The sequence below is a fragment of the Coregonus clupeaformis genome, chromosome 13 (genome assembly GCF_020615455.1).
Source record: "Coregonus clupeaformis isolate EN_2021a chromosome 13, ASM2061545v1, whole genome shotgun sequence".
NCBI classification, from domain to species: Eukaryota; Metazoa; Chordata; class Actinopteri; order Salmoniformes; family Salmonidae; genus Coregonus; species Coregonus clupeaformis.
In genome coordinates, this window is record NC_059204.1 from 43,608,748 (window position 1) to 43,621,881 (window position 13,134).

The 13,134-nt window shown below is 41.6% G+C and overlaps 2 protein-coding genes across 2 annotated transcripts; both read right to left on the reverse strand.

The window, feature by feature from the left end:
• Nucleotides 1-3,427: 3,427 nt before the first annotated feature.
• LOC121580237 (transmembrane protein 45B-like) lies at nucleotides 3,428-6,974 on the reverse strand. Its single transcript, XM_041895286.2, has 6 exons — nucleotides 6,837-6,974; nucleotides 4,883-5,085; nucleotides 4,538-4,750; nucleotides 4,161-4,345; nucleotides 3,917-4,059; nucleotides 3,428-3,745 (listed from the first exon to the last, which is right to left on the reverse strand). Exons 2-6 carry the CDS (start codon nucleotides 5,070-5,072, stop codon nucleotides 3,643-3,645), a joined length of 834 nt encoding a protein of 277 aa, XP_041751220.2. The 5' UTR covers nucleotides 5,073-5,085; nucleotides 6,837-6,974; the 3' UTR covers nucleotides 3,428-3,642.
• A 749-nt stretch (nucleotides 6,975-7,723) lies between these two features.
• Nucleotides 7,724-8,066, reverse strand: LOC121565780 (guanine nucleotide-binding protein G(I)/G(S)/G(O) subunit gamma-8-like). Its single transcript, XM_041876210.1, has 2 exons — nucleotides 7,983-8,066; nucleotides 7,724-7,819 (listed from the first exon to the last, which is right to left on the reverse strand). Exons 1-2 carry the CDS (start codon nucleotides 8,064-8,066, stop codon nucleotides 7,724-7,726), a joined length of 180 nt encoding a protein of 59 aa, XP_041732144.1.
• Between the last annotated feature and the right edge of the window lie 5,068 nt (nucleotides 8,067-13,134).

Below are 13,134 nucleotides of genomic sequence, written 5' to 3' on the forward strand. Positions count from 1 at the left end.
TTTTAGAAATGTTAGCAAATTATTGAAGATTAAATACATAAATATAAGTATTCACACCCCTGAGTCCATACTTTGTAGAAGCACCTCTGGCAGCGATTACAGCTTCTTGAGTCTTTCTGTGAGTCAGCTGTGAGTCTCTACGAGTTTTCCACACCTGGATTGTGCAACATTTCCCCATTATTCATTTCAAAATTCTTCAAGCTCTGTCAAATTGGTTGCTGATCATTTCTAGCCAACCATTTTGAAGTCTTGCCATAGATGTTCAAGCAGATTTAAGTAAAAACTGTAACTAGGCCACTCAGGAACATTCACTGTCTTTGGTAAGCAGCTCCAGTGTAGATTTTCCCTGCTGAAAGGTGAATTCATCCCCCAGTGTCTGGTGGATAGCAGACTGAAGCAGGTTTTCCTCTAGGATTTTGCCAGCGCTTAACTCCATTGCTTTTTTTTATCCTGAACGATTACAAGCAGTGGAGGCTGCTGAGGGGAGGACAGCTCATAATAATGGCTGGAATGGAGTGCATGGAATGTTATCAAACACATGGAAACCACGTGTTTGATACCATTCCATTTTAGCCGTCCTCCCCTCAGCAGCCTCCACTGATTACAAGCATACCCATAACATAATGCATACCCACGACTATGCTTGAAAATATGGAGAGTGGTACTCAGTAATATGTTTAGGGCAAATCCAATACAACACAACACTTTGTATTCAGGACAAAAAGTGAATTGCTTTGCCACATGTTTTGCAGTATTACTTTAGTGCCTTGTTGCTTTAGAAGCATCATTTGAGTCAATTGGAGGTGTACCTGTGGATGTATTTCAAGGCCTGCCTTCAAACTCAGTGCCTCTTTGCTTGACATCATGGGAAAATCAAAAGGAATCAGCCAAGACCTCAGATAAAAAATTGTAGACCTCCACAAGTCTGGTTCATCCTTGGGAGCAATTTCCAAACGCCTGAAGGTACCACATTCAACTGTACAAACAACAGTAGCAAGTATAAACACCATGGGACCACGCAGCCGTCATACCGCTCAGGAAGGAGACGCGTTCTGTCTCCTAGAGATTAATGTACTTTGGTGCGAAAAGTGCAAATCAATCCCAGAACAACAGCAAAGGACCTTGTGAAGATGCTGGAGGAAACAGCTACAAAAATATCTATATCCACAGAGAAACGAGTCCCAAATCGACATAACCTGAAAGGTCGCTCAGCAAGGAAGAAGCCACTGCTCCAAAACCGCCATTAAAAAAACAGACTACGGTTTGCAACTGCACATGGGGACAAAGATTGTACTTTTTGTAGAAATGTCCTTTTGTCTGATGATACAAAAATAGAACTGTTTGGCCATAATGACCATCGTTATGTTTGGAGGGAAATAGGGGGAAGCTTGCAAGCCGAAGAACACCATCCCAACCGTGAAGCACGGGGTGGCAGCATCATGCTGTGGGGGTGCTTTGCTGCAGGAGGGACTGGTGCACTTCCCAAAATAGATGGCATCATGAGGAAGGAAAATGATGTGGATATATTGAAGCAACATCTTAAGACATCAGTCAGGAAGTTAAAGCTTGGTCGCAAATGGGTCTTCCAAATGGACAATGACCCCAAGCATACTTCCAAAGTTGTGGAAAAATGGCTTAAGGACAACAAAGTCAAGGTATTGGAGTGGCCATCATAAAGCCCTGACCTCAATCCTATAGAAAATGTGTGGGCAGAACTGAAAAAACGTGTGCGAGCAAGGAGACCTACAAACCTGACTCAGTTACACCAGCTCTGTCAGGAGGAATGGGCCAAAATTGTGGAAGGCTACGCGAAACGTTTGACCCAAGTTAAACCATTTAAAGGCAATGCTATCAAATACTAATTGAGTGTATGTAAACTTCTGACCCACTGGGAATGTGATGAAAGAAATAAAAGCTGAAATAAATAATTCTCTCTACTATTATTCTGACATTTCACATTTTTAAAATAAAGTGGTGATCCTAACTGACCTAAAACAGGGAATTTTTACTAGGATTAAATGTCAGGAATTGTGAAAAACTGAGTTTAAATGTATTTGGCTAAGGTGTATGTAAACTTCCAACTTCAACTGTAATTTTGTGTGTGGGGTACAGAGATGAGGTAGTCATTCAAAAATCATGTTAAACACTGTTATTGCACACAGTGAGTCCATGCAACTTATGTGACTTGTTAAGCACATTGTTATTTCTGAACTTATTTAGGCTTGCCATAACAAAGGTGTTGAATACTTATTGACTCAAGACATTTCAGCTTTTCACTTTTAATTAATTTGTAAAAATTCGAAATACATAATTCCACTTTGACATTATGGGGTATTGTGTGTGTAAGCCAGTGACAAAAATCTAAATGTAATCAATTTTAAATTCAGGCTGTATCTAACACAACATTTTGAATAAGTAAAGGGGTGTGAATATTTTCTGAAGGCACTGTATCTGTTGTGCAGGGCTAAGAGTTTGCATCACTATGAAATATAATTAATTTAATTGTAAGCTTTATTACAGTAAGTGTCAGGCAAGGCTCGGTCAACAGCTTGCATATGTCACAATGCAAACTAGACTGAAACTACCCTAGTTTCTACTCATGGTAAACAGACTGGAGGCATATTTTCACCCGACCCTTTGATCTATATAAAACATTTCAAGTTGATTGCTATTTATTTCCATCCACTTTAACGCCTGACTAGTATAATGTCTAATCCAGTAAGCAGATACATTGTTCTAGGTATCCTTAATGTCATGGATGCAGTGATAAGATAAGTCTATGGAGGGCCTTATCATTGCGATTACTGAAGATTCGAGTGCAAAGATTGTAGTTCCATCTTTTGGGCATGGTATGAAAATATGATCACAGAATGTAATCTCTCTCTATATTCTTGTCTCATTTGTTTTTGTTAATTTATGATGAATCTGGTAGTAATACAGTATTTTTTATGTGGTCATGTAAGTAAGAGTATTTCGTACCTAAAAAAAATTAATAACTACCTCAACTACCTCGTACCTCAAAAAAGTATTTTTGATTTATTGAAAATATATTATCTCTGACAATCCGTTAGACATTCTGTTTTCCGGAGGGAAAGAAGTATGTTGCTCTATAGCAGGGCTCTCCAACCTTGTTTTGGAGCGAAAACCTACAGGACGGAAGCTCTCCGGGAACAGGGTTGGAGACCCATGCTGTATAGCCATAGGCGGGACGAGTATGCAAATGTTTAAACTGTCTTAAGAGGAGAGGAAACCATGTCAGGTAACATTATCGATGCCGGGTATATTCATAATGAATACACCCCCCGATGTTAACGGTTCACAACAGGGAAGAAATGTTGAAATTCTCTCCCCTGTTTTCCTCAACCTCCCCAGTCTTGAAAATCAGTTATTAGCTTTTATACTTTGAATTACATTACATTTGTCAGGGCTCAGTAAATCATTTTATTTACAATTAATTTGGCTTGAATCTGAACTCGACAATGCATGTCATTATTTAATTGATAAGATAATGTCACTCAAAATACAAATATACACAGTAGCAGGGATACAAACCTGAGAAACCAGTTAATCACATTTCAGACAAACAATTGTGGAGAATCCCATAAGTGATCTACTACTGTACACACATCATGATTCGTCTGTCTAATCTTCATCTGACTCCTGTAGCAGAGCCTTCTGGGAGCTGGATGTCTTTCTCATCCTGATCTCTATGTCACTTCCTCTTCCTGAACATCTTTGTACACAGCTGTTAGGACCAGAGAAGAAAAAGCCATGGATAAGAGTTGGCTCATACAGGCAGGGAATTTACCCAAGCTATGTCAATGTAATGAGTTAGTTTATTTTATGAAGTTTAACTGACCTATTAAAGAGGCGATATAATTTTTTTTAAAATATTGCTAAAAAGGAAGATGCTCACCACCAGCCAATGCAGTAGTTGATGCCAACGATCAGCAGGGCCACAGCTAGATGCCAGCAGAAGCACATGGTGACGAACATGATGTTATCGTGTGCCTGCAGATCCCACTGTACTCCGTTTAATGGGTACAGCACGAATCCAATCTGAAAGAGCACACACTTTGCTCAGTTTCTCTGTGTGAGCGTGATGAGATTGACTCATTTGAAAATTATAGTGGTTCATTTGGTGGTGGTTACTGTTTTACCTGAAAGAACCAGGAGCCTTGCAGGATGGTCAGGCTGGCCCTGAGCAGCTCCAGTACGATGTTATCTCTCATGAACACCTCTAACAGGGTGCTGGCCGCTACACCAAACACTGCCACAAACAGCATGGAGTGGATATGGGTATCCAGAGGAGGGCGCATGTGCACATGGAAGTAAAACAGGAACCCTGGAGGGGAGTGGAACATCCTAGAATATTAATACAATATGCAGATAACATCTAATCAGTGTCTACAGGTCAAAGAGCAAATAAATAAAAATATGACAATTATACTGATGGTAGGAATACCTGCTAATTAAAATCCGCCTCTAGTCTGGTAATGGATATGTAACAAATAACATTCAACTTTTGATACTGTACCTTCAATAAAAAAAGCCAGTGAGAGAGCAAGGCGGTCAAGACCAAGTGGGACTGGAAGCGATGACACACTGAGGACTTTAACAACTCCAGAGATGCCGAAGAAGAGGTACATAGTGCCATGCTGCCAGTTCATCAGCTTCACCCAGGACTGGGTCTCTCTGTTGTACAGGTGGGTATGGGGCCCATCGGGAACAAACTGCTCTGCCATGATGCCTACAGAATGACAGGACAACATCAGGGTCAAACAGCAAGCCTCTGGTAGATCATTCAGTGGTTGAGAGATTCCACAGTGTAAGATCTTAAAGAGAGAGCAGTCCAAATAAGTGCACTGGGGAAGACACTCACCCACAAAGGCAAAGAAAATCATGAGTGCCCCCTCAATTAAGTCTATTCTGTTAAAGAACAGGGGCAGTTTTTGACTTCCTTTAGGCTGACGCCTCCTCCAGCAGTGTTGGAGAGGGTACATCACTGACCAACACAGGCCTAACAGCAGAAAGCAGCTGCCAGGAAGGGCATGTCCCTTGAAGTTGGCCATCCTCCTGTCAACCCTGACAAATGAGAAATATGAAGTATGCATTAAATGTGAAATACATTATAGGAAAGTTGTTTTGTGATAAAAGTAAGTACCATGGCAAATAATTGTTTAATCAACTTTACCATTTTCACTCAACTTTAAAAACAATTTGCAAAAAGGTGTGTATGAACTAAACAATGCAAATGGAATTATTTTAAAATAGGCCTATTCAGTCATTAGTAATCCAGAATATAGTACTTGTTAATCTTGTGAGGTCAATTTAGGACAGGTAATTCCTCCCATGCATCCAGGACAGGGCCGGATTACAGCATTTGGGGCCCTGGGGCACCTACCGCCAGGTAGTTTTAAAGCTAATTTCCTGCAATTCCACACATTTTGCCATTGCTTATGATGTGTTGAAGACAAATGGTTTGAGAAATGTTATCTATCTCCTGGAGGGCCGGATTACCAAATGGGCACGCAGGGCACGTGCCCTTTTTTGGAGGGGGTTGTCGGCCCCCTGGAGGTCGTGGGCCCCGGGGCATGTGCTCTGCATGCCCTTTCGTTAATCTGACCCTCCACAAGATAGATACCAGTTCTCAAAGCATTTGTCTTGCAAATAAAAAATGCATATCAATTTGTGCAGTCCCAAAGGAGAGAAGGGTAAAAATAAACTGTAGGTGGATAGTAGAGCAGAACAAGGCAAGACAATTCTGTAGTTTGCACACCAGTTTGAAGTTTCCAGCCATGTCAGATAATTGATGTTAAAATATGTCATAAAATATTTTGTTTGTGAGATATTGACTGCAAACCTATAAAAAGGCACCTGGTATTATCATGAATGTACCTTATTAAAAATAGTATGTTGACTATGTGCTGAGAGGTAGGCTACAGTTTGCTGTTGTCTTTACTTGAAAAACAAGAGTTTGAAAACTGGCTGTGTGAGTGATGTAGGTGATATCATTGTCCTTTAAGTCATGCTGGTGGGATGTCACTTGCAGTGAATACCGGTTTGTTATTTGTTTATTAGGCATTACAGTAGACTAAAGTGCCATCCTTTATATTTGTTACTTTCATTGTCATGTAATGTATTGCATACCTTTGGTTGGTTAAAGCTTACTGTCGTTTCGACAGAGGACATATGAATCAGGTGTGTGTGTGTGTGTTGACTTAAAGATGCACTCCAGGATCTTAAGCACAACAAATGTTTAATATATAGTACGAATTGGATTCATAACCTATCATATGAATTGCAAAAAATATATTTAATAATAATCATTTGCATGCCGTGACATATCTTACGAAATGGATGATGTAATACACAATTTGATGACGTAGTACACAAAAAACGGGGACCACTTTTGGCTCATGAGCGCCACTTTCAAAACAACTGGTTGAAATGATAAAAACATTTTAGAGTGCATCTTTAACATAAAAGAGGAGTGGTAGGTAGGCTATTTGTCAGACAAGGTTTTCTTGACTGGTCGCCTCGCATTCGATTTCAACATTGCGTAGAATATAGTCTTATTTTCTGTCAATTTGTATTTTCTCATCAGAATTAAAAACTAAGGAACATTGATTTTAGTTTAAATTGAGTAATTTCTCCTCTTCTGTCTGGCCCTATAAACGTAGCCTTCAGACTTGTTGACGTGGGCCTTTGCCAGGTTAACGCCATAGACTTTCAACCCTTAATTCATAAATCATGAAAGAAACATGTTTTTACTCCACTATTAATAAGTTACACAACAACCACAAAAATACAGAGACCATTTTTAATGCTCATACCTTGTTCGTTGTCACAGCGCAGTTGGCCGACCTCTCCCTCTCAAATCAGTGAATCCTGTTAGTTGAGATGAATATAAAACTAACAGTGGGCCTAGTACCTGTGTCCGCACACACCTACTCGTCTATCTGTAAGGTAAGCATGTGACACCGCCCTTGCTTGCTTTGCATGACTTGACTGCGACCAAGGTGCACAGCCCCCAGGGTACTAATTACAAATGGATAACACATGATATGCTTATGTTGATTATCTATTCATTTAATTAATATATTTTTCTTTGATCATTGTAATGCATCAATGGAATGACGTGAGGCACCTGCAATGTAGGCCTACTTCAATAATAAAATACTGGTTTTATATGCGAACTGTTTGATCCTCAATATAATATAGCTATTTTGTTGTTAAAGTTGTCAATTTCAAAATAACAGAAATTGGGCTGTTATTGGCACTAATGGTGTTTAACCTCTGAAAAGGATCACAGAACTCTTAGATGTTAGGTATTTTACAGTAAAGTATTGCTGGTTCTTAGGACGACTTAGGTGCAATTTAAGTTAATGTGTAATCTCTCACTGTCAGGGCAGTGTACTGAAAGGGAGAGCCCAGAATGTAGGCTAGGCTTGTAGGCCTCAAATGAACTTTGCTCCCATCGTAAATAATGTTTTATTTCAGTCAATCAGATCAATTTACATATACAGCTTTTTAAATACAAAATCATCACACTGACTAGGCCTAACAAAACCAAACTGTTCAAGTGTTCTTCAATGTATTATCATTATTTGTCCTTAGAACTGTCAATTAATTATTGTTAATAATTACACAAAACTTGGGGTTATTGTATTTAAAAACTTCAATTTGTTTGAAGGTATGGGGATTAGAGTATTGCACAGAATCATTTATTCTCCCGAAAAGGGTTCTCAGAGGATGACACTGGTGTCACCAGAGGGTCCTCACAGAAGGCCATCAGATCAGCCGCTGCTTTGGACACCTGCACATAGAACACATGATTAACAAGGACAAAGCTATCAGATTGGAGAGTGGGAGCCAATGTTCTCTATTTACAATGTACATTGATAATGGACAGCTTTTTTGGTAACATAAAGAGATTCAGATACTCCAGCTCTTGTGCCTAATAACCATTCCTTGCTCACCATCATTCTTTCGATGTTGACTTCCAGTTTCAGCTGTTCCACTGTCTTGCGGGCATCTGCAATCTTAGCCATGTTATTGGACATCCTGCCCCCTGTCACTGTACCTCAGCCTGGTCCAACAGTTTGTAGATCATGTATTATGTTAATGCTTCTAAGAAGAATGATCATAATTACACTTTTTTAAAATCAGTTTTACAGGTAGTTCCATATACCATGCATCAGACATCAATGCCAAAGCATGAGGCTTGCAAACTATTACAGACTACAAAGGGAAGAACAGCCAAGAGCTGCCCAGTGACAACGAGCCTACCAGACGAGCTAAATTACTTCTATGCTCGCTTCGAGGCAAGTAACACTGAAACATGCATGAGAGCATCAGCTGTTCCGGACGACTGTGTGATCACGCTCTCCGTAGCCGATGTGAGTAAGACCTTTAAACAGGTCAACATTCACAAGGCCGCAGGGCCAGATGGATTACCAGGATGTGTACTCCGAGCATGCGCTGACCAACTGGCAAGTGTCTTCACTGACATTTTCAACCTTTCCCTGTCTGAGTCTGTAATACCAGAATAGTTCCTGAACCCAAGAACACTAAGGTAACGTGCCTAAATGACTACCGACCGGTAGCACTCACGTCTGTAGCCATGAAGTGCTTTGAAAGGTTGGTCATGGCTCACATCAACACCATTATCCCAGAAACCCTAGACCCACTGCAATTTGCATACTACCCCAACAGATCCACAGATGATGCAATCTCTATTGTGCTCCACACTGCCCTTTCACACCTGGACAAAAGGAACACCTATGTGAGAATGCTATTCATTGACTACAGCTCAGTGTTCAACACCATAGTGCCCTCAAAGCTCATCACTAAGCTAAGGACCCTGGGACTAAACACCTCCCTCTGCAACTGGATCCTGGACTTCCTGACAGGCCGCCACCAGGTGGTAAGGGTAGGTAATAACACATCCGCCACGCTGATCCTCAACACGGGGGCCCATCAGGGGTGCGTGCTCAGTCCCCTCCTGTACTCCCTGTTCACTCATTACTGCATGGCCAGGCACGACTCCAACACTATCATTAAGTTTGTCGATGACACAACAGTGGTAGGCAGGCCTGATCACCGACAACGACGAGACAGCCTATAGGGAGGAGGTCAGAGACCAGGCTGTGTGGTGCCAGGACAACAACCTCTCCCTCAACGTGATCAAGACAAAGGAGATGATTGTGGACTACAGGAAAAAGAAGAGGACCGAGCACGCCCCCATTCTCATCGACGGGGTTGTAGTGGAGCAGGTTGAGAGCTTCAAGTTCCTTGGTGTCCACATCACCAACAAACTAACATGGTCCAAGCACACCAAGACAGTCCTGAAGAGGGCACGACAAAACCTATTCCCCCTAAGGAGACTGAAAAGATTTGGCATGGGTCCTCAGATCCTCAAAAGTTTCTACAGCTGCACCATCGAGAGCATCCTGACTGGTTGCATCACTGCCTGGTATGGCAACTGCTCGGCCTCCGACCGCAAGGCACTACAGAGGGTAGTGCGTACGGCCCAGTACATCACTGAGGCCAAGCTTCCTGCCATCCAGGACCTCTATACCAGGCGGTGTCAGAGGAAGGCCCTAAAAATGGTCAAAGACTCCAGGCACCCTAGTCATAGACTGTTCTCTCTGCTACCACACGGCAAGCGGTACCGGAGCGTCAAGTCTAGGTCCAAGAGGCTTCTAAACAGCTTCTACCCCCAAGCCATAAGACTCCTGAACATCTAATGAAATGGCTACCCAGACTATTTGCATTGCATTGTTGGTTAAGGGCTTGTAAGTAAGCATTTCACTGTAAAGTCTACACCTGTTGTATTTGGCGCATGTGACAAATACAATTTGATTTGATTTGATGAGATGGAGCCATGCCTGTGTTTTTTTAATTTGCTTGTTATTGCTGCTGCCTGGGTCTCAGCTGGAAGTGTCACAGTGAGGGCCTCAGAGGGTAGAGGTGCAGGGAGAGACATCCATAGGCACCAGCATTATGATTTCCTGATCAAATAAAGGTGAAATCAAAAAATTACCCAGGGGGTTTCTGCTAGCACATCACTTGTTTCTCTGTTGCTGTATCTGTAAATAAAATATGCTGAACACTCATTATCACCTTGTCATGATGATCTTACTGTATTTGTGATGATTACAAGTAGTAGCATTAGTTATCTTACAAGTTGCATGTGAATAAAGCAAATAACAGAGGAAATTCTGCAATCACCTCTGTCATCCCTCCATACTGTATACCATGCCCAATTATATTGCTGGTCATCATGTGGCACAGTTTGGCTCTCAATGACAGTTGCCCACTCGGCCCCTTCAGAGGGCAGTCTTCTTTTCTCAGCCTCTTATTTGTCCCCAATTTCACAGACAACTGAATGAATTGATGATGAAAACTAGCTTTGTTTTTGATATGAACATTTACATAACACGTAGGCCTACTACACTTCAATGGACTGTACAACAAAAAATATTTCAAACTTTATAGTTTGTTGCCTACATCAGAACACAGCCAAATATACACTGAACAAAAACTTAAACGCAACATGCAACAATTTCAAAGATTTTACTGAGTTACAGTTCACATAAGGAAATCAGTCAATTGAAATAAATTAATTTGGCCATACTCTATGGATTTCTAATGACTGGGAATACAGATATGCATCTGTTGATCACAGATACCTTATAAAAAGGTAAGTGCGTGGATCAGAAAACCAGCCAGTATCTGGTGTGACCACCATTTGTCTCATGCAGCGCGACACATGAGCCTTCACATAGAGTTGATCAGGCTGTTGATTGTGGTGGCCTGTGAAATGCTGTCCCACTCCTCTTCAATTGCTGTGCGAAGTTGCTGGATATTGGTGGGAACTGGAACACGCTGTCGTACAGGTCGATCCAGAGCATCCCAAACATGTTCAATGGGTGACATGTCTGGTGAGTATGTAGGCTATGGACGAACTGGGACATTTTCAGATTCCAGGAATTGTGTACAGATCCTTGCGACATGGGGCTGTGCATTATCATTCTGAAACATGAGGTGATGGCGGCGGATGAATGGCACAACAATGGGCCTCAGGATCTCGTCATGTTATCTCTGTGCATTCAAATTGTTATCAATAAAATGCAATTGTGTTCATTGTCCGTAGCTTGCGCCTGCCCATAACATAACCCCACCGCCACCATGGGGCACTCTGTTCACAACGTTGACATCAGCAAACCGCTCTCCCACACACGACGCCATACACGCTGTCTGCCATCTGCCCAGTACAGTTGAAACCAGGATTCATCCGTGAAGAGCATACTTCTCCAGCATGCCAGTGGCCATCGAAGGTGAGTATTTGCCCACTGAAGATGGTTACGACGCCGAACTGCAGTCAGGTCAAGTCCCTGGTGAGGACGACGAGCACCCAGATAAGCTTCCCTGAGACAGATTGTGCAGAAATTATTCGGTTTTGCAAACCCACAATTTCATCAGCTGTCCGGGTGGCTGGTCTCAGACAATCCCGCAGGTGAAGAAGCCGGATGTGGAGGTCATGGGCTGGCGTGGTTACACGTGGTCTGCGGTTGTGAGGCTGGTTGGACACACTGCCAAATTCTCTAAAACAACGTTGGAGGCGGCTTATTGTAGAGAAATGAACATTAAATTATCTGCCAACAGGTCTGGTAGACATTCCTGCAGTCAGCATGTCAATTGCACGCTCTCTCAAAACTTGAGACATCTATGGCATTGTGTTGTGTGACAGAATGGCACATTTTAGAGTGGCCTTTTATTGTCCCCAGCACAAGGTGCACCTGTGTAGTGATCATGCTGTTTAATCAGCTTCTTGATATGCCATTCCTGTCAGGTGGATGGATTATCTTGGCAAAGGAGAAATGCTCACTAACAGGGATGCAAACAAATGTGTGCCAAAAAAAGATGAAATAAGCTCAATATTCTATTTACCAACAATGTCAACTGTGGACCAGAACACATCAACACAATCTAATTTAAAGATTCTAATTAGCCACTTACTGCATAAACAAGACAGACAGGTTGGTAGGTCCAGGGCTCTAGAGTTGAGGTGGGATGGTTGAACAAGGCAATCTCTCTACACACAAATGGAGAGTTAGAAATGGAGAGAGATTAGTGGGTATGATGGGGAGGAGGGCTTGAATAGGTTGCCTCCTCTCATACAGTAATTAGCTATCGTTCTTCCACCATGTTGGGCTCAATGCAACAGTAGCAGACGACCTTCCTCTCTTGACAGTGTCCATCATTTGCTTGTCATCAATCAGACTAGCATTTGAGCTGTTGACTTTAGACAAGGAGACTCGTACATGTCATTTTGTTGTAAAGGTTGTCATTTCTTCTCCTAATAATTTTTTTGGCAAATTTGGGTTATGCTTATTTGTTATTACTATTTCCTCTAAACAGAAAATAATCTGTGTTACTATGACATTTTGGGTTTAAGACTGTATTTATTTTGTATTGTTGTATTACTGTACTACAGTTACAGTTGAAGTCGGAAGTTTACATATACCTTAGCCAAATACATTTAAACTCAGTTTTTCACAATTCCTGACATTTAATCCTAGTAAAAAAATCCCTGTCTTAGGTCAGTTAGGATCACCACTTTATTTTAAGAATGTGAAATGTCAGAATAATAGTAGAGAGAATTATTTATTTCAGCTTTTATTTATTTCATCACATTCCCAGTGGGTCAGAAGTTTACATACACTCAATTAGTATTTGGTAGCATTGCCTTTAAATTGTTTAACTTGGGTCAAACATTTCAGGTAGCCTTCCACAAGCTTCCCACAATAAATTGGGTAAATTTTGGCCCATTCCTCCTGACAGAGCTGGTGTAACTGAGTCAGGTTTGTAGGCCTCCTTGCTCGCACATGCTTTTTCAGTTCTGCCCACAAATGTTCTATAGGATTGTGGTCAGGGCTTTGTGATGGCCACTCCAATACCTTGACTTTGTTGTCCTTAAGCCATTTTGCCACAACTTTGGAAGTATGCTTGGGGTCATTGTCCATTTGGAAGACCCATTTGCGACCAAGCTTTAACTTCCTGACTGATGTCTTGAGATGTTGCTTCAATATATCCACATAATTGTCCTTCCTCATGATGCCATCT

What these genes read in the sequence shown, in the direction of transcription:
- LOC121580237 (XM_041895286.2), bottom strand. Translation starts at nt 5,072, where the DNA reads ATGGCCAACTTCAAGGGACATGCCCTTCCTGGCAGCTGCTTTCTGCTG. An exon ending in AAGGCTCCTGGTTCTTTCAG is followed by an intron (nt 4,060 to 4,160) that starts GTAAAACAGTAA and finishes GTGCTCTTTCAG; the next exon opens with ATTGGATTCGTGCTGTACCC. An exon ending in AACTACTGCATTGGCTGGTG is followed by an intron (nt 3,746 to 3,916) that starts GTGAGCATCTTC and finishes TGGTCCTAACAG; the next exon opens with CTGTGTACAAAGATGTTCAG.
- LOC121565780 (XM_041876210.1), bottom strand. Translation starts at nt 8,066, where the DNA reads ATGTCCAATAACATGGCTAAGATTGCAGATGCCCGCAAGACAGTGGAA. An exon ending in TCAACATCGAAAGAATGATG is followed by an intron (nt 7,820 to 7,982) that starts GTGAGCAAGGAA and finishes TTCTATGTGCAG; the next exon opens with GTGTCCAAAGCAGCGGCTGA.